Genomic DNA, 23,510 nt, shown 5'->3' with positions numbered 1-23,510 from the left:
AGCTTCGGGGGCGGGACTAAAGGCTCTAGGCGGATCTCGGACACTCAGAAGACCAATAGTGTGCTCTATGTGGGGCGGGGCTTGAGTGAGGGCGACGCTGTTTGTCCTCCTTGCTGCTCCGTAGTGACGAGATTGTTGTGGTATTGCAGAAATCCGGGCTTGGAACTGTATATATTCGTGTCTCTCGGCTCCTCCAGAACCTAGGTGCAGCTTCTGAGGTCGGGGCCTAGTTCACGCGTTTTGGTCATTGCTGGAGCTCATCACGCCGGTTACGAGGAGCGGTCGGTTAGGGAACTTCGGTGATTTTAATTCTGTTGAACTCGATTTGGTTGCTGGATGCTCCTCCGTTTCATTCTTTGTGGTCAGAGAGTGTGGTTTTGAGGAAGCTGCCTGGTGTCACGTATTAAATCCAGAGCTGATTCCTGGTACCAGGGTGAGGGGCCGAGGGGCCTTGCAGCTGGGGGAGCCTGGGCAATAGAATCTCGCTTTGGGGAAACAGTTTCTTCCCCTCTTTCTGCTGCAGGAGCTGCTTGTAATGCTTAGCCATGTCTCCGGCTCCAGCTGCAGGCCCGGTTCCTGCGTCGGTCTCCCTGTTTGACCTCAGTGCGGATGCTCCGGTCCTTCAGGGCCTGAGCCTGGTGAGCCACCCTCCCGGCGAGGCTCTGGCTCAAGCTTTGCCGACTTCTAGTCCAGGTATCAGGGAAGATTTGGGGTGGACATTGAGGAGCATGACAGGGGTCTTCGGAGTTTATTGCCACTCCAGGAACACATTCTTATTGGTATTCCCCAGGTTAGGAACCCTTGTTGACATCTTTTTCTGCTGATAAAATTTATGTTAAATTCATTCCATCTTTGGGTTATTTCCAGCACAGGCCTCCGAATTGTCTCCAAACAAGTATCTTGCCATTGCTCATGTCTGGCCACAGGAATGCCACTGCCTGCAGAAACTCTTCGAAATTCCTATATTTTTTTTCAAAATTTCTAGAAATAGTCCAAGTTTAACAGGATTCCAGTCAAATCATTCTTTCTTGCTGAATATAAAACAACTAATTTGGTTTTGTACAACTTTAGTTTGTCTCTGGTTGTTTTTCTTGAACCTTTGTTTTTTTTAAAGAAACTGCACACTGTAATTGGAACTAGAAAACTAGAAAAATTGTATTTGGTAAGTGGTTTTTGCAGTTAAAAATAATTTTAACCTTACCAAAAATTGTTTCCTATAGGATTCCTCTTAACAATTCCTTTGGTTAATTTAAATGCAATGTTCTGTCTATATTCATTTTCCATACATCTTTCCACAAGCATATTTATTGTATGAAGCGATTACTGTGTAACTTGTTTTATGATTACTAAATTCCTTGAAAGCAAGGACATGCCTTCTCTTTCTTTTGTATCATCCTCTTTATTTATCAGACACTGAATATAATTCCAGGTACTGTGGATTTGGGCTCCTTTTCCACCTCTAATTACCCTCTCCTTATTTAGATCCAGGGGAGAAAGCAAGCCCAGAAAGAAAACCACTCCAGGCTCCTCTGGATATTTCAGAGAAGTTATTTTGTTCAACCTGTGACCAAACCTTCCAGAACCACCAGGAACAGGTAAAAGCCCAGGTGCAGGGCAAAAGTATAATGGTGAGTGAAGAGAGGTAGACGTTTGTCTTTAGTAAAGGTCCATGTTTTGACTAAAGCAGTTGGGGTTACCCAGTCTTACTTGGCTGGAGTTCTACTACTGGTCTTGGGTACCATAAAATGCCAGGCTAGGGCATACTTCTACAGTCTGCCTCCCTCCTTGCCTCCTACCAGAGGGAACACTATAAGCTTGACTGGCATCGGTTTAACCTAAAGCAACGTCTCAAGAACAAGCCTTTCCTTTCTGCCCTGGACTTTGAAAAGCAGAGCTGCACAGGTAGTAACTGGGGGGTGACCTGTGTGGGAGTAGGACATGGGGGTGGAGAAAGGCCCTTGTTTAGGAGCTTGAGGGAAAGTCAAAGATGAGGCACCAAACTCATATATCTCATGTTGTTCTCAGGAGATATTTCCAGCATCTCAGGATCAGAAGACTCTGACTCAGCCAGTGAGGAGGACTTACAGATATTGGATGAGGAGAGGGCTGAGTTGGAGAAGCCCATCAGACCCCAAGTGTTCCACCCGCATCGTGTTCTTTTCCAAAATGCCCAGGGGCAGTTTCTTCATGCCTATCGCTGTGTCCTCGGCCCTCACCAGGCAAGTGACAACACAGGTTGGGTGGTCCAGACTTTTGTGCATTCGCCCTAATTCTCTTAGCTGACTCCATTTCTCACTTCTTCCCTTCCTTCCTGCTGGGTGTGGGTATCACACTTGATAGCTCAGTCTTGGATTGGATTGGCCCCAATTTTAGAATGGTCAAGTGTAATGGAATTAAATTTGGAAACAGACCTATCGAGGTTTGAATTGTGGTCCTGCCACTTGATCTTGACTACCTCTATAAGCCTCAAATTTACTTATTTGTAAAATGGAGATAAGCCTCAGAGTGACTGTATAAAATGAAGATAATGCATGTGAAAGCACTTAATACTGGCACTTGGCTTCTTAATGAATGCAACAGATAATATTTGTGCTGTTCCTCTGTCATCCAGGTGCCTCCAGAAGAACCAGAACTGCTGCTACAGACCCTGAAAAGTGGAGGTCCCAGATGCTGTGTGGTGCTCATGGCTGCAGCGGGTCACTTTGCTGGTGCCATTTTCCAAGGGTGAGAGAAGATAGTGTGTTGGGGTAAGGATGGACTGGATGCCTTTAGCCTGGGAGTACCAGCTGGTTTCCAGTACTGAGTTTGTGTTTATCTATAGAAGAGAAGTGGTGGTACATAAAACCTTTCACCGCTACACAGTGCGGGCCAAGCGGGGCACAGCCCAGGGGCTTCAGGATGCCCGAGGTGGAGCTTCTCGCTCTGCTGGAGCCAACCTGAGGCGCTACAATGAAGTCACACTACGTAAGGTGAGTCAGGCATCCTAGATCTGGTGTCCACCTAGTTCACATTCTTTCCCTCTTCTCATTAAATGTTATACGTGGTTGGATGACTCCTATACTCTTACAGTCTTCATTATTTCTGGGGAGGCAAAGGTAGAATAGGGATGGATCCCCAGCAATCTTAGTCCCCTCATTCTTCTCTGTGTTATCTTCTACCTCCCATTCCCTACATATGATCTATGGGCCATTTTTTGGTTGGAGATTTTAAAATACCAAGTGAAGATATGCAGGGCTGAGTTACTCTCTTCCCTAGGATGTTCGTGACCTGCTGGCAGGGCCAAGCTGGGCTGAGGCACTGGGGGAGGCTGGGACAGTACTGCTGCATGCCCCCCGCTCTGGCCGGTCCTTGTTCTTCGGAGGCCATGGGGCACCCCTGCAACGGGGGGATCCCCGACTTTGGGATATCCCCCTTGCTACCGGCAGACCCACTTTCAGAGAGCTACAACGTGTGCTTCATAAGCTGACTACATTGCATGTCCATGGTGAGTCTTTGATCCACATCCCCAGACTCCCTAGATCACAGCCTGTACCTTCCAGCCCAAGCCTCAGGTTCTCATTGGGCATATGGTTTTCACCTTGGACTGCAGCCTGATCACATCTTTATTGAGAGAAACCTGGGCTGGCTTCTCAGCTAAACTTAAGAAACATCTTTATTTTTTGTTTTATGTCAGGAGGAGACCCCCGGGAGACAGTCTGGTTGGACTCACCTCAGTCACACTGGAAGACAGTGAAAGAGAGGAAGAAGGCTATAGAGAGACAGGTCTCCAACGATGAAAATGAGACACTTGGGAAGGCTGAGGACTCTCGCAAACAGGGTTTGAGTACCATCTGGCAATTGTCAAATCTCTGGGTGTCTGTCCTGGAAATATGGTGGCAGTCACCTGCTCTCACTTCCCTATTTATAGATGAGCCTTCACAACACACTCATGCATGGGTCTATTTTTTTAACATGGGGTCTCTCATAGTAATTACCGAGACACATTTTAGCGATCTTTCTAAATCTGCTCTCTTCCGTTCACTGTTATCTCCAGTACTTTAAAAAAGTCTTAGATGAAGTAGATGCTTGAATACATGTTGCATGAATCTCACATAATTTGCCTACCTTACTGGGTGCTGTGGTTTGGAACTAAGGATGGCTTCCCTGGCTGCAGACTCTTGGCCTGCCTGGCTGTCACTGCTCCCATGCTTTCTTTTGTTGTGCACCAGCCTAAGGCTGCTCATGAAGAGTCTAGGGACTCTTGTCCCTGTCTGGGCTAAGAGCCTCCTTTCTGCATATGACTGATGGATTCAACTCTTGATGTGCTACCTTGTCTTGAGTGACAGAATACAAATAATTTCATTTCAAGATGATCTGGATTATCTCTTTGTGTACATTCTTATGTTCTAGGACGGCCCACATCCTTCCACCCTCTACTTAATCTTCAGATGGATCTAACATGTCAAATTTGTCCTTAGGTTCAGGGTCAGAGGAAGAGGACAACTTCCAAGTAGAGTTGGAGCTAGTAGAGTTGACATTGGGGACCCTGGATCTTTGTGAATTTGAGACACTGCCTAAGCGGAAGAGGAGGAAAAGACGTAAGAGGGAGAAAAGCCAAGACCTGGACACTGGGGCACATATCACTCTTCTCCAGCAACCTCAAGATGAGACTTTCTCACACTCAGCCCAGGCACATGCAGTCCCGTTGGGGCCTTCCCTGGAAGAAGTCAACACCCCTGATCAGTCAGAGCTCTGGGATGTGCTTCTAGCTGCTTGCCGAGCTGGAGATGTTGGGATGCTGAAACTCCAGCTAGCTATCAGCCCTGTAGACCCTGGAGTTCTGTCTCTGCTCAGTGCCCCCTTGGGCTCCAGTGGTTTCACGCTCCTGCATGCAGCAGCTGCAGCTGGGAGAGGCTTGGTGGTTCGCCTGCTGCTGGAAGCAGGTGCCGACCCCACTGTGCAGTAAGTAAGGGTCCCCATGCCAAGCCCTTCGGATTTAGAGAAGATGATATGGAGGCTAACATTGGCATTAGATACTTGATAGCTCCCTCTGTCTAGGTGAATGATGTTGGGAGATTCAGGAAGTGAGTTGAATCCATTTTGGGGGATTTTCGTACCTAGGGACTCCCGGGCCCGGCCCCCATATATGGTTGCAGCTGACAAATCAACACGCAATGAATTCCGAAGGTTCATGGAGAAGAATCCAGATGCTTATGACTACAGTAAGGCTCAGGTCAGCTAGAAAAGGAGAAGCAAAGTGGGAAAGCATCCTGGCTAGATCTTTTCTTAGTTTTACCAAGGACAGTTTATATACATCTTACCTTATACCTTCCTGGAAATCCTCCAGGTGCCAGGGCCCCTGACACCAGAAATGGAGGCACAGCAGGCTACCCGGAAAAGGGAGCGGAAGGCAGCCCGTCGGCAACGGGAAGAACAGCAGCGGAAGCAGCAGGAGCAGGAGGAGCGGGAGCAAGAAGAGCAGCGGCAATTTGCCGCCCTTAGCGACCGAGAGAAGGTGAGGCTGGAGGTTTTCTCTCCGACAGCAAAACTTCCTTAGAGGTCTAATCCCTTTCCAGTGTGCAGCTATCACTTCATGGGTACCGTGTCCACCACTGGGGCCTGTTCCTGACGCAGTTTCTCTCCCCTCAGAGAGCTCTGGCTGCAGAGCGCCGACTAGCTGCCCAGTTGGGAGCCCCTACCCCTCAGATCCCCAACTCTGCAATCATCAGTGCTGGGTATGTGGACGTGGCGGGTGTGACAGGCAGACCAAAATGTTTGGGCCAGTGGAACTAGTGCCTACACAGTATTCAGAAAGGTTGTTGAGGGGATTTTAGATGTTCTGGGAACCTTTGAAGTAAAAACAGAAATGGCAGGAGGGATGGGGAGAGCTTGGATTGGCAAGTTTCTGGGGTACCTATCCAGCCATTTTTCTTCCTCTTGTTCAGACGCTGCTGGAGTTGTGGGACATCCCTCCAAGGACTCGTTCCCTTTCACTACCTTGACTTCTCTTTCTGCTCTACACTCTGCCTCCACGATCATCGCTGTCAAGCCAGGAAACCCTCTTCCTGAACTGTGGGCCCTGAGAGGGCATATTCACACTGGCCCTAGGTTTCTTCTTTCCCACAAAATGAGAGTATTTGGAAGATAAGGGTGAGGGACACTCAGGAACCAGGGCAAAGACAGGGCCACAGAAATGTGTGGAGCTGCTACTGTCTCTGGAACTTTAATCACAATAAAGTTTGGCAAGGAAACTGTGCTTGTACTTACATTCCGGCCTAGTGGCCTTTTGTTCCTTATAGTCACCATGGCCAGCACCAAGGGGTCCCGCCCATTCCATGTCCTAGGTCCAAGGGTTACCTTCCTTTCAGTGCCCACTTAACTGCATCAGTTCAGAGGTACCCTGTACACCAGCTGAGAGGGAGTAGATGTATGTCTTGCGCAATGTGCAATTAAGGATGGGCCTATCCAGAAATTGGACTTGGGGCTGGGGAGGCACATTTTCTAGCTCCAGCAATGTGATTCTGTTGAGGGCTCCGCTAGGAAACAGCAGGGGTCTTGGCAGGTAGAGGGTGTGTTGTGGCCCCCGCTTTGTCCAGTACCGGCCCAAGTTAAACCCATTGATCCAGACTTGGCCCTGGAAAGGAGGGAGGAGAGAGGGAAATAAAGAGTCAGCTCCCCAGTGGGTAGAATCATCCCCTTTAGGATTTCCAGTCAGAGAAGAAATTTCTGCTCCTCATCCTTTCTTGATTTTCTCTCATCACCTTGCCCCCACCCTGATCATCACTATCAGCAATACCTTAGTCCATCCAGGTAGAAAGAGAAATGTGTCCCGGCCTGAGCCTGAAATTGGAAATGTAGCCGAGTAGAAGGCAGGCCCGGAGGGAGTTTCAGGATGTGACCTTTTTAACAACTGGAAGGGAAACCACCACTTTACAAGCTTATCAACTTTCAGAGGGAACATCAGCCAATGGGTAAGGATTGTTTGCCCCAGAACTGGTGGCTCCAAAAGGCCCTGTGAAGAAGGCAAATGAAAATTCATCATTCATTAAGCATAAAGGCCAGACTATCCCTAAGCAAGCCCTAGAATGCAATTAGTGACTGTATCAGAACCCCATAAGCCACTACTTTGCTGCCTAACTCCTTAGACAATAAGATGTTTATCTTCCATCAGGCCCCTATCTTTCCAAGAGAGTTTGGTCAGTAAGAGTATGGGGGCAAGAGGGTGGGCAAAGCTAGCTTACCTTGAAGTCACTGCTGTTAGACCCAAAACTGAGCCTCCCCATGTTCTCCAGCAAGACATCCAGTTTGGCCCCCAATTTCCCCATCAAAAATAGTTTGTATTTCATGTTTCGTTCCAAAACACCCTGAAACACCTGTGGATTGGAGGACCTATGAGAGGAGGGCTCAGCATCTAGCTTGTGGCTACCATACAGGAAGTTGAATGAGTACACTTATTTGGAGGACAAAGAGAATGTAGCCCATTGGTTAGTTACCTATCATTCTAGAGACTTGTCCTTAGTGAAACTCTCCCTTATTCCAGCTTATCCCTGGACCCCTTGCAAATGTGGGCAGGCAGTAGGAAAAGGTGGCAGACTTAAGGCTAAGGGGTGCTGGGAAAGAGAAAAAATGCGCTCACAAGGTAGCCTGAAGTTAGGTTTCTTACCCCATCCACCATCACATAGGCTCGGTCATGGACTCCATTGTTTGGCACCCAGAATTGTGTTGGCTCAGAAACAGTATAGGTCAGATAGGTCCGGTACAACATAAAACCATGATCCTGGGTGTGGAAGAATGACTTAAGGTGAACTGAGAGAGAAAAAAGGATACTGTGGGGAAAATGCCCAGCTGAGGAAGGTTGCCATACTGACCAGATGTGGGATTATGCCTTACCTGTTTGACAGCCTCAAAGGTCAATGGCAAGATTGAGTGGATGGGCCCTTGGGGACACAGAAAATCTAGGAAAGCCAGCAAATCCCCATCCTATTAGAGTAAGTGGGGAGTATCAGAATAAGGTGGAAGTATCAGAGGGCAGGGAAGGCTGGACTATTTAGAGAATAAGGAAAAGATGGGGAGGAGCTTACCAGGTGCAAGGTCAAAGGTCCGAGCATCATCTTGGGACTGGGGGGAGGTAAAGGACCCAAGGGAATTTCCTGGAACTGAGCCCAAATTCTCTTAGGAACCATAGGAAAACCATACAAATAATCCCTATTTGGAGACCCCTGTGCAAAATTCTTAACCTGGGGTTCAGGGAAGGCCTTCAGGGGTCAGAAAGACCCTGTAATTTTGTACATACTTGTATTTACCCAGGCATTCCCATTTAGGTAGTAAGAAATGCTTCAATAGGATGCTCAGAGGTCACTGGCCCAAACCACAACCACTGATTTATGGGATCCCTTTACAAACAATTTGGACCCTCCCTTCCCCCAAGTTAATAAAATAAAAGCCTTTGGTGCTTAATGAAGTAGTAAGGCACCTTGCTGATGACATTTCGAAGAGCAAAAAGCTTAGGTGTGGGGTCCCCTGCTTCAGATATTGGTGCATCGTAGTCATAGCTGGTAGTAATTGGAATGAAGCGTCCCTTCTCATCAGCACCTGGGGTTGAACCAATTTAATTCATTTAATATATCTTTTGGATGATAGGCACTAACCAAAGAAATTCATGCAGCGACTTTTGCCATTAGAGGGGGCACTGGTGGCCATATCCAGCTTCTAGACATCCTAATCCAACCAGACCTCAGATTCTATTTCCTTACAACTTCCTTTCTGCCCCAGGGACGATCTGGACTCACCATTCCAGTATCCAAAGTTGGTACCTCCATGGAACATGTACCTGAAGTGGAGGAGGTGGGGGACGCGGGTAAAAGCTTACCCACTGAATCTGAACTTTCATCCCAACACCCAGTCTACAGATGCATGTTTGGCCCCAGTGTTTCCAGTTACATGTTCACACTGGCTCCCAACTTCAGCATGTTCTCTAGTCCTTTCGTTACAGTTGGAATGGACCGTGTGGAGTGATTCTGGCCCCAGTAATCCAGCCAGCCGGTGTAGTACTCAGAGTTCACCTGGAATGTGAAGTGAAAGGAGCCGTGAGAGAAATGGGAACTGAGTTAGACCCATTCCTAACCCTGACTCTTGCTTTGATTGCCCTCCCTGCTCTGGCTCCTCACCAGTGGCCCATTGGGTTCATACTTCCGAAGGAGGGTAAAGATTCTGGTCATGTTGTCAGCTGCAGGAAGGAAGCAAAAGTGAAAGGTAAACATCATAGATGAGGTGCCCTTTCCTTAGACTCCACTCCTAACCCTTGCTCAGGAGACCTGGGCCAAAATCTACAGTGGTAAAGAGTCCCTGGAGGGAGCCACATCTGAGTCCTTCAGGCCCATCTGTGGTGAAGAGCAAGATCTTATCTCCTAGCAGTGCACGGAAGAGCCCAGCCAGGTGCCGCATATAGTTGAAGTCACAGGCCCTGTAGCTGCCATATTCATTTTCCACCTGCCAGGGGAAAGGAAAAGTGAAGTCAGCTATAAGGTGGAGAAGGTTAAGGACACCTGGCTCTTCCTTTCCCTTGCCCAGTCAACTTTCCACTTGTACCTGGATGCTAATGATGTTGCCCCCATTGTGGTAGAGCCATGGATATATCTTGGGCAGCAAGACCTTGAACCAGGAGTCCACTGCAGCAAGGAAGTCTAAAAGAAGAAGCAGTGCTGTGCTCATTGGGGCACCACCACCTCTGCAGCCCCCATTCCTAGTATCAATGCTGCCTGAACTCTAGATGGGAGACCGCATCCTGCTTGTCTGCAACTAAGTCTGGGAAGCAGTGACTCTTGTCAGAAGCACCTGGATATCTGCATGGTAATCTGAGCACAGGAAACCTTATAGCAGTGTTTCTTGTAAATTTATTTTTTAAATAAAAGAAAAATGTTATAAACACATCATTTGGAGCTATTATTATGTAATAAGTATATTCTTGAGATTGCTATGAAGTAGCATGGAAATTTGAAGAAATGCAGAATGTCTGACCCTGATGTAACTGACAATCACGTGATCTAAGTAATCAATTGAAAGATCAGTATGTATTTGGGATCATGCCTTAAATTCTCAACTCCTATTTGTGCTTTTTGTTGATTCATCCTCAGGATCTTCATGCATGTTTTTACCTACACCTGACACTTCCTCTCCACCTCTTTTACCTAGCCAACTCCAACTCAATTTTCAGGTCTTAACTTTTATTTCACTTCTTCAAGGAAACCTTCGATATTCCAGATTACTAGAGATTCCCCCTATTCCACACCCTCATGTCAACCGCATACTACTTCAAGGAATTATTTCTGTAATTGTTTCCTGTTGGTCTTCCCCACTAGTGAGCAGAACCCTTCTCTGTCAGATTCATTTGCTGCATCCCTATACTGAGGACAATGCCTGGCAGATGGCATACACTCAAAAGTGGATTCAATTAAAGATATTTTAGTATTCTTAAAACATTTCATTCCTTTATATTTTGTATTCTGTAAAAGGAGGTGCAGGTTTTATTGCATCCTTTAATCCAAGCATACATTAAATCTCATTCAACACATATTTATGGGTGTTGACTAAGCACCAAGCACTGGTCTAGGTGTTAGAGATACAGAACAAAATAGACAAAAACCTCTGCCTTTGTGGCATTTCATTTCCAGTGAGGGACGCAGACAATAAAACAGATAAAATATCTAGTGCATTCTACAACAAAGCCACAGTAATCAAGACAACTTGGTACTGGCACAAGAACAGACCCATAGATCAGTGGAACAGAATAGAGAGCCCAGATATAAACCCAAGAATATGGTCAATTAATAAATGATGAAGGAGCCATGGATATAAAATGGGGAAATGACAGCTTCTTCAACAACTGGTGTTGGCAAAAATAGACAGCTACATGTAAGAGAATGATACTGGATTACTGTCCAACTCCATATACAAAAGTAAACTCGAAATGGATCAAAGATCTGAATGTAAGTCATGAAACCATAAAACTCTTAGAAGAAAATATAGGCAAAACTCTCATGAATATAAACTTGAGCAACTTCTTCATGAACATATCTCCCCGGGCAAGGGAAACAAAAGCAAAAATGAACAAGTGGGACTATATCAAACTAAAAAGCTTTTGTACAGCAAAGAACACCATCAGTAGACAAAAAGGCATCCTACAGTATGGGAGAATATTTTCATAAATGACATATCTGATAAGGGGTTGACATCCAGAACATACAAAGAGCTCATGCAGGTGAGGTGTTACATGTTCACACTGGCTTTGTGAACAAATAAAAAGTAAACAACCCAATTAAAAAATGGGCAGAGGATCTGAACAGACATTTCTCTAAAGAAGAAATACAAATGGCCAACAGGCACATGAAAAGATGCTCCACATCACTAATCATCAGAGAAATGCAAAGTAAAACCACAATGACGTATCACCTCACACCAGTTAGGATGGTCAACATCCAAAAGACAAACAACAACAAATGTTGGTGAGGATATCGAGAAAGGGGAACCATCCTACACTGCTGGTGGGAATGTAAACTAGTTCAACCATTGTGGAAAGCAGTATGGAGGTTCCTCAAAAAACTAAAAATCATTTGACCCAGGAATTCCACTCCTAGGAATTTACCCTAAGAATGCAGGATCCCAGTTTGAAAAAGACATAGGCACCCCTATGCTTATTGCAGCACTATTTACAATAGCCAAGAAATGGAAGTAACCTAAGTGTCCATCAGTAGATGAATGGATAAAGAAGATGTGGTACATATACACAGTGGAGTATTATTCAGCCATAATAAGAAAATAAATCCTACCATTTGCAACAACATGGATGGAGCTAGAGGGTATTATACTCAGTGAAATAAGCCAGGTGGAGAAAGACAAGTATCAGATGATTTCACTCATCTGTGGAGTATAACAACAAAGAAGAAAGTGAAGGAACAAAACAGCAGCAGACTCACAGAACCCAAGAATGGACTAACAGTTACCAAAGGGAAAGAGACTGGGGAGGGTGTGTGGAAAGGGAGGGATAAGGGGAAAAAGAGGCATTATGATTAGCACACATAATGTAGGGGGGCGCATGGGGAAGGCAGTATAGCAACAACAGTGTTGTTCATGTAAGGGTATATTAATGATACCAAAATAAATAAATAAATAATTTAAATACATATAAAAGAAAACAGGCAAAAATCTCTTGAGTATAAACATGAGCAACTTTTTTTCTGAACACATCTCCTTGGGCAAGGGAAACAAGCAAAAACGAGCAAATGGGACTACATCAAACTAAAAAGCTTCTGTATAGCAGATGACACCATCAGTAAACAAAAAGGCATCCTACAGTATGGGAGAATATATTTGTAAATGACAGATCCGACAAGGGGTTAACATAAAAAATACATAAAGAACTCACACTCCTCAACACCCATAAAGCAAATAACCTGATTAAAAAATGGGCAGAGGATATGAACAGACATTTCTCCAAAGAAGAAATACAAATAGCCAACAGGCACATGAAAAGATGCTCAACATCACTAATTATCAGGGAAATGCAAACTAAAACCACAATGAGATATCACCTCACACCAGTTAGGAAGGACAACATCAAAAAGACTAAGAACAACAAATGCTAGCGAAGATGCAGAGAAAGGGGAACCCTCTTACACTGCTGGTGGGAATGTAAATTAGTTCAACTATTGTGGAAAGCAATATGGAGGTTCCTCAAAAAACTAAAAATAGAAATACCATTTGACCCAGAAATTCTACTCCTAGGAATTTACCCAAAGAAAAGGAGACCACAGATTAAAAAGACGTATGCACCCCTATGTTTATTGAAGCATTCTTTACAATAGCCAAGATATGAAAGCAACCTAAGTGTCCATCAGTAGATGAATGGATAAAGAAGATGTGGCACATATACACAATGGAGTATTATTCAGCCATAAGAAGAAAACAAATCCTACCATTTGCAACAACATGGATGGAGCTAGAGGTTATTATGCTCAGTGAATTGAGCCAGGAGGAGAAAGACAAGTACCAGGCGATTTCACTCATTTGTGGAGTATAACAACAAAGCAAAACTGAAGGAATGAAACAGCAACAGACTCACAGACTCCAAGAATGGACTAAAGGTTACCAAAGGGGAGGGGTGGGGAACAGTGAGTGGGGAGGGAGGGAGAAGGGGATTGAAGGGCATTATGATTGGCATACATGGTGTAGGGGGATCATGGGGAAGACAGTATAGCACAGAGAAGACAAGTAGTGACTCTGTGGCATCTTATTACACTGATAGAGAGTGACTACAATGGGTTGGTGGGGGACTTGATAATATGGGTGAATGTAGTAACCACAGTGTTGATCATGTGAAACCTTCATAGGAGTGTATATCAATGATACCTTAATAGAAAAAAAAATTTTTTTAATCTACTGCATTAATGCCCAGGAGAAAAAATTAAGCAAGGAAGGAGGATATGAAAGGTGGGGTCAGATCAATTTGACATACACTGCTGTATACAAAGGATATTGTATGAACCCCATGGTAACCCCAAACCAAAAATGTATGATACACAAAAAATAGAGAGGAATTCAACCATAACACTAAAAGTCATCACACACAAGGCAAGAGAGCAAGAGAAGAAAGGATCAGTTGAAGAATGATGAAAACCAGAAAATCAACAAAATAGCAATAAGTCCATACCTATCAATAATTACATATACAATGAAATATTACTCAGCCATAGAAAAGAATGAATTCTTGCCATTTGTGACAACATGGATGGACCTGGAAAGTATTTTAAATGAAATAAGTCAGAGAAAGACAAATACCATATAATTTCACTTGTATGTGGAACCTAAAAAACAAAACAAATAAACAAATAAAACAGAAATAGAATCATAAACACAAAACAGACTGGTGATTGCCTTGGCGGAATGTGGGAGGGGAGTGGTGAAATAGATGAAAGGAATAAAGAGGTACAAACTGGAATTAAAGTACATCATAGGGAAAACAGTCAACAGTATAACAATTTTTTTGTATGTTGACAGATGGTAACTATACTTACTATGTTGAGCATTTAGTAATTATGTAACTGTCAAATCAGTATGTTGTACAACTGAAATCAATATAATATTGTGTATTGGCTGTATTTCAAGTTAAGAAAAGGAAGAAAAATGCAAAATGCAAAATAGTACAGCCCAATCAATCATATATGTCCCAATCAATCATGGAACATATATTTTAAAGGGTGGCCAAGGGAAGGCTTCACTGAAAGGTAATTCTGCTGGAAGACGGGGAGCCCCAAGTGCACAGGACTCAAGGCAAGAACATGCCCACTGGGGTTTGAAGAACAGCAATGAGGCAAGTGTGTATGCTGGGAGGGAAGAGCAGATGTCAGAGAGGTGACTGGCCAATTAGGTAGAACCTAGCAGATAATTTTAAGGAATCCATGGTTCATATTCTGAATGAGATGGGAACTTACTAGAGAGGTTTATGCAGAGAAATGACATGATCTGAAACATAATTTAAACATGTATTTTAACAGGCTCACACTGGCTGCTGTATTGAAAATAGACTACATAAAGGAGGGGTAAAGGAAGGAAACCAGTTAGGAAGCTAGTTAAATAAACCAGCTGAGAGAAGTGGTTTGGACCACTGTGAATAATGCAAAGGAACTGAATTCAATATATTTTGAGGGCAAAGCTGACAGGATTTTCTGATGGGTTGAATATGGGGTGTGAGAGGAAGACAGACATGAAGAATTACATCATAGCATTTAGTCTGATCAATTGGAAAATGGAGTTGCCACTAATTGAGATGGGGAGATTGTAGGAATAGCTGGTTTGGGGGCAACACCAGGAGCTTAGTTTTATCATTGTGCTTTTTAGATCTTCAAAAGCAGAAGTTAAGTAGGCATTTGAATATATGCTTTTGGAGGCCAGGGGAGGGTTCTGACTGGGAATTTCAGTCTTTAGCTATTAGATGGAATTTAAAGCTACATGAATGGATAAATGGATGAGATCATCCAGGGAGTGACCACAGAAGAGAGAAGGTCCAAGGATGAGCCCTAAAACAGCATTTAGCAGAAAGGGAAACGGAGAAGAACCAGTAAGAGAGAAAAAGTGACTAGAAAGATTGCGGGGGGAGGAGCAGGACCAGATAAGTGTGATATCTTGGAAGCTGAGAGAAGAGTATTTCAAAGGACAGTGATCAACTGTGCTGAATCCTGCTGTTTGGTCAAGGAGGGTGAGGCCTAAGAAATCACCACGGATTTAGCAATGAAGAGGTCACTGGTTTTCTTCAGAAAAGCAAAGACTGCATGCCAGTGTTCCATCAGTACTTTATTATTTTTAAGTGTATTTCATAGTCGACTGAGTTTGGGAAATACTATAAGGAGCATAAAGCTCTCACACCCTAAGAAGTGGAATAGTACTTGTAGAGTCAGGTATAAGACATTTTACCAGAGTGATCTTTTTAAAAGGTATAAATCAGATAGAATTATTCTTTTGCTCTAATGATTTTCTCTTTGCATCTGAAATGAAATCCAAACTCCCTGAAATACTGGACATCTCAGAACTTAATCCTGAGTTCTCATCTTTTCTTTCTCTATACTCTTCCCCCAGATGATGTCTTAGTATAGCATGGATTTAAATGCCATCTTTAGACTGATGAATCCTAAATTTATATCTATAGCTCAGATCTCCCCCTAAGCTCCACACTCACAGATCCTATCGCTTACTTAATATCCTCACTTGAGTGTGACATGATAAAAATTCACCATGACCAGAAGTATTGTTTTTCCTCCCAAAAATTGTTCCTTTGCCACTCATAGTCTTCTCTATCTTCCTTATGTCAGTAAATGGTACCCCCATTTTGAGTGGCCAGAGACTTGATTCCTTCCTTTCCTGATCCTACCCACACTGCCTTGACCCTCTGTCTCCCATCAAAATCGATCAACAAGTCCTGGTGATTTTTATCTCCAACCTGTAATTCAATTCTGCCCTCTTCTCTCCATTTCCACCATGATCTTAGTGCAGAAGTCATCCTCTCTCGTCAACTAAAGTCATAGTCTCCCAGTTAATTTCTCTACCTCAACCCTTGTTCTTCTCAATCAATTCTCCATATCTAAGCCAAAGTTATATGAAAACAAATCAGAGAGGTCTGGTTAAAGTCTTTAAATGGCTTTCTACTGTCCTTAGAATAAAATGCCAACCTCTTACATGGCCTAAAAGTTCCTGCTTGATAGTCTCTATCTACAATTTCATGTCCTATTACTCTCTCCCTTGGCTGCAGTGCTCCAGCCATGCTGACCACAATCATGCCATGTTCTTTCCCATCTCTGGGCCTTACAATATACCATTCCCTCTACCCAGTCCTCTTCCCTCACTTTTTATTTGACCAAAGTTTTCCCTTCCCTACAGTCAAATGAAATGTCATCTTCTCAGAAAAGCCTCTTCTGACCCCCTACTTTAAAAAGGCCCCCTCTATTACTCACAATCTCAAACCCTTGTCTTTTCCTTGTGTGGTATTTTTACAGCTTGCAATAATCTTATAGGTTCTTAGTTTTTAAATCTGTTTCTTTCACTCTAAGCTCCACTGAACAGGGACTGGGTCTGTCTAATCCCCCAGTTTCTAGCATTCTGCTTGGCACGAAGGAAACCTCAATAAATATTTGAATGCATAATCTCCAATTTGGGGATGGTCTCTGTTTGGGGCACCCAGATGACCCCTTTTGTTGTTTTCATTGGCTTTTCCTGTGTTAAATCTTTTGTTTCAACTCACCTGGATCTGAAGTTCTCAGATGAATTGTAGGTTTTCGAAGCAACCAGGCTGGGAGACCCCCCTGAGATAAACATAAAGACAAACTAAGAAGCATGCAGGTTTCGTGGTTTCAGGGTGGAGTAGGGGAGTAAGAAGGGAGGAAGTTGAGTATGGTGCTGAAGTGACCCTGGAGTATGAGCAGATGGAAGCAGTCTAGGAACTGCTCATGGGTGGCTTTGGTTCTATCCCTTCTCCAACTTACCATCTCCCACTCTGCACAGATGTAAGGTCCTGGTCTCAGGATGACCAACAGGTTCGCTATAGTTGCCTCATTCAGAAATGCAATGAGGTCCCGGCTGCCATTGAAGTTATAGACCCCAGGCTCTGGCTCATGGTAGTTCCAGGGTACATAACTGAGAAAGGAAGAGGGTAACAGGGCCCAAGGCAGGGAGATGCTGGGGAAGACCTAAGGGCTCAGGCCTTGCAGAGAATCACCAGGAAGCTGTTAGAAGGAGGTCCTGGCCCTCTCTTAACCACCCTAGGCCTGAAGGCCCTGGAGCTCTAACCCCTTGTCACACCCTACCGATCCTCCTGCCTCCAACCAGTAAAGTGGTGGTAGGAAGGGTAAATCCCATCCCTCCAGGGCTCTGTGGGCACTTCTTACAACTGTACAGCATTGAGGCCACTCATTCGCATCTTGAAAAGCCGGTCAGCCCAAAGCACCCGAGGTACCCGAAAGTAGTGCAGGCTGCCAGACACGTAGCGGAACGGGACCCCATCCAGGAGGAATCTGCCGTTATCTCGATCCACTACGAACGACCGAGTGTCGGCCTACAAAGGGAGGGACCATGCTCAGCAAAGGTCTGGAGTTGCGGCAGTCAGCCTCTGCCAAAAGTAGAGAAGATGGAACTAGACCTGCCAATTGTTTTGTTATTTTCACCTTATTTATCTCCTCTGCCAGATCTGATTCTGCCTCACCGCACCCAGCCAGCTTCAATTCTCTCATCTTACCTGGGGCAGCAGCAGCGTCAGGATCGGCAGCAGCAGGGAGGGAAGGCAGAGAGGCTTCTTGGGAGCCATGGCGCTTACGGGGCTCCTCTAGCCAGAGACAGCAATCAGACTGTCACGTGGTGGATTCCTGGGAGGGAAGCTCAGCGAGCAAGGAGGCGGAGACCACCTCAAATTGCCAGATTAGCCTGAACTTTGTCTTCACCCTGCAGTCACCCCCTACTCTGCTAGTTTATAAAATCCTCTACATCTTGAACTGACCATCAGCATCACTTGGGAGCTTGTTAGGAATGCAGAGTCCAGGGTCCTACCTCAGACCTACAGCATCAGAATTTGTATTTTTACAAGATCCCCAGGTGATCCTAAACACATTCAAGATTGAGAAGCTGTGTTCCACTAGATTAAGTTCCCTGAGGTTGGGGAATATGTCTTAACCATTTTGAATCTTCAGCTTCTAGCACAGGGCCCAGCACACAGCAGGTTACATCTAGATAAATGAATGTCAGCACCAGGGAGCTGAAACAGATTCAGAAACAAGAGAAATGGTAGGAAGATCTTCCCAGTGGTGTGAAAAGGGGCTACTACGTTACAAGAAGGATCTTTTTTCCTGGAGCACCCTGTCTCAGCAAAAGAGACCAACCCAGCCATTACATCTTTGGATGTACACCACTCTTCAATTTATCCCTGCCTGCCTGGGCAAGAGTTGCAAGGACAACCGCTTGGTGCCAAGGCTTGGGAATCTGAATTTCCATTACTGCTGCCTCCATAGACCCAAAACTGGGATATAAGGATTAGGGTAAATATATATATATATATATATATAATAAAAACATTAACTTCTGTATATTGACACTTACTGAGGGCTTTGTGTCAGATATTGTGCTAAGCACTTTACATCTCATTTAATTTTCAAACTTCATTCCCATTTCATAGACGAGGAAATTGAGGGACAGAAATATTAAGTGGCCTGTCCAAGTTTTAATAGAGCTGGGATTTAAACTAGGTAAGTCTGGCCTCATGGTTTATGCACTTAACCTTAGGTATTTTGTAACTATTTTACAGTTAGGGAAACTTAGTCTCTGAGAGTTATGTAATTTGTCCGAGGTCATATAGCTAGTAAGCTATTAAGACCGGATTTAGACCCCAGTTGATTCAAAAGTCTGAGGTCTTAACTGTTGAGACTAGGGTAGTGTGAGATACAGGCCAGAGCCCGGAGTAAGTGACCGGGGTTCAAGGGGTCCACGCCGCCAGCATCTGCCCTCCCTGCATCTCTCTCCAGGCTGAACTGTATGTAGTCCGCCACTCAGCGCGCTGGAGGTATGAAGCCTCCTACCTCCGGCATTGGGAGATGGAGGTCCTGGGGGCCTCGCGCCGCGCCCGGCTTTGCTCCCCTTTGGCGTAGGTGCTCGCGTCTTGTCCCCTACTGCAAGCCAGACGTGGAACTCTCGGGTCCTGGGACCCGTCCTCCCCCAGGCCTAGCTTGACTCTGGCCTCTGAACTCCGAGCCCCCACATAGCCCGAAAGCCCAGAGGTTGCTAAGATACCGCGGGCCACAGTGCCGGCGCCGACTGATGACGCAATCAATACTTCCGGTCGCTGGAGCGTCTCGCGGGACTAAACCAGGTCAGTGTGGAGTCCCGGCTGGCACTCCCGGGTCTCTGCGCGCGGATTTGGGGGTGGAACTCAATGAATGGGCCCGGGCCTCGCACCAGCGGAACTACCCTATATCCTGGCTTTGCGGCCTTACAGTAGTGGGAGCGGGGGCCGCTCAAAGGTGGGCTGGGGTTGGAGGAAGCGGCCTGGTAGTCGCTGCGTGCTGAGGCGTTAAGGCACCTGACCCTAGCCTTCTGCGTGGAGGCATCGCCTGGGCCTCTAGGTCCCGAGAGTTGGGTCCGAGCTTTCAACGTTGGTACTTCTGGGGCTGTCTGGAATGGGCCTGGCCCACAATCCTACCGTTCTTTTCCCTCTAGCACGATCCACTGGGCCCGCAGCACATCGCCTGAAAGAGCCCACTCAACCTGGACGAACCCTTCAGCAACCTCAGACCGTCCTTGAGGAGGATGACTGAGACACAATGGGCCACGCGCTGTGTGTCTGCTCTCGGGGAACTGTCATCATTGACAATAAGCGCTACCTCTTCATCCAGAAACTGGGGGAGGGGTGAGTGTTTGGAAATCACTTAGCTAGTCCCCAGGATTAGGGGGATTGAAGAAGTCTGCACATGATAGAGGCACAAATGTTTTGTCCTTTAACTTATCCTTTAATTTACCTGACAGACCCTAGGGACGTGGTAGCCAAGAAAGTGGATTCAGGAGCCAGGTTTCCTAGATCTACCTTGGGTGACCTTAATAAGCCATGATCTGTCATCTGATTAGTAGAGATAATTATCTTGTGTCACTGCTGGAGCTGTGAGGATCAAATGAGATAATGCATATAAAATGCCTCACCCAGTGCCTGGCTCATAGCACTTGATAAACATTGACTATTATTTCATTTAATACTTACTGAACATCTGTCATCTGCAAAGCACTGCATTAGGACCATAGGACCTCAAAGATTACTGTGTCCCTGCTCTTGAGCTTGAAGTGTAATATTCTTCAAATTTCTCTTACAGCCACATCTTGGGAGGGTTTCTACTAAATGGGAAAGACACCCCCATCTTCTCAGGGAATTCCTCTGAGTCCAAGCAGTGTGGGAGATGACTATGGTCCTTCACTAACCCCTTTGGCCCACAGTGGGTTCAGCTATGTGGACCTAGTGGAAGGGTTACATGATGGACACTTCTACGCCCTGAAGCGAATCCTGTGTCATGAGCAGCAGGACCGGGAAGAGGCCCAGCGGGAAGCAGACATGCATCGCCTCTTCCATCACCCCAACATACTTCGCCTTGTGGCCTGTTGTCTGAGGGAGCGAGGCACAAAACATGAGGCCTGGCTATTGCTACCCTTCTTCAAGGTCAGAAAGTCTCCTGGTTATGGAGGGGGTTGCAACAGAGCCATCTACCCAGGGCTGTGTGAGCAGGCAAGCATGTTAAGAAGCAGAAGCCATGTCCTGAGTTTGACCACTTCAGATTTGGGGTTTAGAGGAACCCAAGTGGGACTGGCGTGTGTGATGTGTGCAGTGAGAGGGTTGATAGGCTTCAACACAGGGAAGGAATCAGGCTCAGGGAGTAGAGGCTCAAGAAAACATCACCAACTGTGGGGAAATTTGTGTTGCAGAGAGGCACGCTGTGGACCGAGATAGAAAGCCTGAAGGACAAAGGCAACTTCTTGACTGAAGAGCAAATTCTTCAGTTGCTGATTGGTATCTGCAGAGGCCTTGAGGCCATTCATGCCAAGGGTTATGCTCACAGGTCAGTGGGAGGGCCCAGTATACTTGATGGGGCAGAAAGGAAGAGCTTCACCCAGAGAAGTGAGAGGGCTCTGATCTCCTAAGGCACAGCCTCCATGATTCTTTTGCCCACTGGGATTCAAGCCTCACTGTCCAGAATTGCTCATGGGTCATTTCCACTTTCCTACAGAGACCTAAAGCCTACCAATATCTTGCTTGGAGATGAGGGGCAGCCGGTTTTAATGGACTTGGGTTCCATGAATCAAGCATGCATTCATGTGGAGGGCTCACGCCAGGCTCTGGCCCTACAGGTAAGGGAGTGTCCAGTTTCTTTGCCCACCTTGCACCCATCCCCAGCCCCTTCTGGTGCATGCCTCCATTTGGTCACATGACCCATGATCTGTGCCCCACTTCTGAGCTCTGGGGCCACTCTTCCAGGACTGGGCAGCCCAGCGATGCACCATCTCCTACCGGGCCCCGGAGCTCTTCTCTGTGCAGAGCCACTGTGTCATTGATGAGCGAACTGATGTCTGGGTGAGGAGAATGTAGGTGGGATCTGGGTAGGGAGGAGTGCTACGCTATACCTACAGTGGAATGTAGGAGCAGATCTTTGGTTTCAAGTGCATGGGGCCCCAGGAACCATGTATGGCCCCAACCCCCTCAACTTCCTTCCTGGGAACTGTTCCTCACACTGTACTCAGTTGCTCAGGAAGTGGTATAATCCACCCTCTGAACAAGATGGGTGCAGCTAAATGTCAGGACTGAAGGCAGTGGCTCAGCAAAGGGTCCAGATAGCTCCAGCTAACTGGCAGTTTCTCTGGGCCCTGGTGGTGTCATGTGGCTGAAGTTGGCATATTCCTTTTAGCTTGTATGGTCATCTTTTACTACAGAATTAAGAGGAGAGCTATCACCTCCACTGGTCCCCTTCCAAGAAATAACCAAGTTATGCTCAGTCCCTAGGCTGTGTGCTATATGCCATGATGTTTGGGGAAGGACCTTATGACATGGTATTCCAGAAAGGTGACAGTGTGGCCCTTGCTGTGCAGAACCAACTCAGCATCCCACAGAGCCCCAGGTGAGCAATAAAAGGAGCACCAAGCATTTCTGACACTTCCCTGACATCAGTGAGTTGGAGCCTTAGCGGGGGGATGGGCACCCTCCAGTCATGCTGCCTGCCTCCTTCCACAGGCATTCTTCAGCAGTGCGGCAGCTGCTGGCCTCGATGATGACTGTAGATCCCCAGCAGCGTCCTCTCATTCCTCTCATCCTCGGTCAGTTGGAGGCATTGCAACCCCCAGCTTTGCGCCAGCACACTACCCAGATCTGAACAAACCAGCGACCACTTTGAGAAGGTGACCCTTGTGCCTTGGAAAGAGGTTCCTATCCCTCATTAGAATGTCCGTCGATTCTCTCCAGGATTGCTGTCTTGTAGATGGGGGAAGGGGAGTTGGGACAGTCAGCTCAGTCTTCTATCTCTGCTTCTGCTCTCTTACCTCCAAGAGCAACAACTGGGCAGGGTCCCTGACTGAGCTGGGGTGAGTGAGAGTACGGGATTGGGGAGGGAAACTGATAGAGTCTGGTAAAGGCCCTGAGTGGGACTGCTGAGCTTACATCATGGTCTGCCTCTAAGTCTGGGAGCAGGAGAATGTATAAATAGAAGAATAAAATTAAAGCAGCTTGGTGTGGACCTCAGTCTCATTGTTCCTGGAGTGAAATAAGAGGCACAAGGGGCCCAAAGTCTGGTTAGCCATGTCCATGGGAACAGCCTGGGGAGAAGATGGACTGATGAAGACTCAGGAATGGTGTGACTTTATCATCCCACATAATGAGGCAGGTATCTTTACCTTAGATCTGGTTGGTTAGTGGTGGACATTCCTTCCCCTAGATTGTCCTAGTCAAAAACTTAAAAGCTACTCTATCTTGAGCTAGGTTCTCTGCCAAGAACTGGAACCAGGGCTCCCTAAAAGCACACTCAACTTGTTCTTTCCTTCCTTCATCCCCAGGGGTGGGTAGCTTAGTCAAAGCAGCCCAGCCGGTTTGCCAAGCAAAGGCTTCTGGGTGGAGACACCTGAAGAAGCTTTGGGACAGCAACAGAACAGGTCTCCCAGCCTCAGCCTGGGGGCATGGGGAGTGGAGGGGGCAGCCATTTTGGCTCAGTCTCTCCCAGATGGTTCTAACTCACACAGTTAATAATTAATGAGGTCAGTGTGGTGTGGCAGTATCCAGCTGCCATTTCCTGCCTGTTCTGCTGAGTAAACACAGGGGCCCTGCCTTTGCTAGACTTGAAACCTGTTTCCCTGGGAAGGGCACTGTGTCCCTGAATCACCAGAGAGGGGAGACAAGGGTAGGGTTGGCATCTCCTGCTCCTGAGATTAAAGTGTCTTTCCCCAAACCATGCCCATCCCTATACACTAACGTCATTGTGGGC

At 46.1% G+C, this 23,510-nt stretch overlaps 3 protein-coding genes across 17 annotated transcripts; 2 read left to right on the top strand and 1 right to left on the bottom strand.

Annotated features, from left to right (window-relative positions):
• Nucleotides 1-97: 97 nt before the first annotated feature.
• ANKZF1 (ankyrin repeat and zinc finger peptidyl tRNA hydrolase 1) lies at nucleotides 98-6,230 on the top strand. 6 transcript variants are annotated; one of them, XM_036914779.2, is made up of 14 exons: nucleotides 98-218; nucleotides 524-693; nucleotides 1,483-1,595; nucleotides 1,800-1,902; nucleotides 2,026-2,219; nucleotides 2,612-2,724; nucleotides 2,822-2,969; nucleotides 3,256-3,484; nucleotides 3,674-3,817; nucleotides 4,458-4,941; nucleotides 5,101-5,212; nucleotides 5,327-5,494; nucleotides 5,629-5,714; nucleotides 5,925-6,230. In XM_036914779.2, exons 2-14 carry the CDS (start codon nucleotides 546-548, stop codon nucleotides 6,046-6,048), a joined length of 2,166 nt encoding a protein of 721 aa, XP_036770674.2. In that variant the 5' UTR covers nucleotides 98-218; nucleotides 524-545; the 3' UTR covers nucleotides 6,049-6,230. The 6 variants fall into 6 exon arrangements, with proteins under 6 accessions (XP_036770674.2, XP_036770657.2, XP_036770664.2 ...); XM_036914762.2 differs by having other exon boundaries at nucleotides 155-285; XM_036914769.2 differs by having other exon boundaries at nucleotides 157-425.
• GLB1L (galactosidase beta 1 like) lies at nucleotides 6,178-19,298 on the bottom strand. Of its 8 annotated transcripts, none has more exons than XM_036914798.2 (17): nucleotides 19,086-19,280; nucleotides 17,756-17,882; nucleotides 17,409-17,575; nucleotides 17,007-17,157; nucleotides 16,766-16,826; nucleotides 9,568-9,662; nucleotides 9,294-9,468; nucleotides 9,147-9,205; nucleotides 8,920-9,041; nucleotides 8,769-8,809; nucleotides 8,453-8,571; nucleotides 8,061-8,234; nucleotides 7,870-7,959; nucleotides 7,643-7,756; nucleotides 7,221-7,352; nucleotides 6,776-6,991; nucleotides 6,178-6,613 (listed from the first exon to the last, which is right to left on the bottom strand). In XM_036914798.2, the coding sequence occupies exons 2-17, from the start codon at nucleotides 17,822-17,824 to the stop codon at nucleotides 6,344-6,346; spliced, it is 2,055 nt and encodes a 684-aa protein (XP_036770693.2). In that variant the 5' UTR covers nucleotides 17,825-17,882; nucleotides 19,086-19,280; the 3' UTR covers nucleotides 6,178-6,343. The 8 variants fall into 8 exon arrangements, 7 of the variants coding, with proteins under 7 accessions (XP_036770693.2, XP_036770715.2, XP_036770705.2 ...); XM_036914820.2 differs by having other exon boundaries at nucleotides 8,061-8,135; nucleotides 19,086-19,277; XM_036914810.2 differs by lacking the exon at nucleotides 19,086-19,280 and adding an exon at nucleotides 18,610-18,646.
• STK16 (serine/threonine kinase 16) lies at nucleotides 19,270-22,769 on the top strand. Of its 3 annotated transcripts, none has more exons than XM_036914883.2 (8): nucleotides 19,270-19,375; nucleotides 19,723-19,912; nucleotides 20,488-20,707; nucleotides 20,971-21,104; nucleotides 21,273-21,393; nucleotides 21,521-21,616; nucleotides 22,036-22,157; nucleotides 22,271-22,769. In XM_036914883.2, exons 2-8 carry the CDS (start codon nucleotides 19,827-19,829, stop codon nucleotides 22,407-22,409), a joined length of 918 nt encoding a protein of 305 aa, XP_036770778.1. In that variant the 5' UTR covers nucleotides 19,270-19,375; nucleotides 19,723-19,826; the 3' UTR covers nucleotides 22,410-22,769. The 3 variants fall into 3 exon arrangements, with proteins under 3 accessions (XP_036770778.1, XP_036770768.1, XP_057359507.1); XM_036914873.2 differs by lacking the exon at nucleotides 19,270-19,375 and adding an exon at nucleotides 19,386-19,526; XM_057503524.1 differs by lacking the exons at nucleotides 19,270-19,375; nucleotides 21,521-21,616 and adding an exon at nucleotides 19,386-19,526.
• Nucleotides 22,770-23,510: the final 741 nt, after the last annotated feature.

Source organism: Manis pentadactyla, chromosome 6 (genome assembly GCF_030020395.1).
Source record: "Manis pentadactyla isolate mManPen7 chromosome 6, mManPen7.hap1, whole genome shotgun sequence".
In the NCBI taxonomy this organism is placed as follows: Eukaryota; Metazoa; Chordata; class Mammalia; order Pholidota; family Manidae; genus Manis; species Manis pentadactyla.
This window is presented reverse-complemented; position numbering and strand designations above follow the sequence as displayed.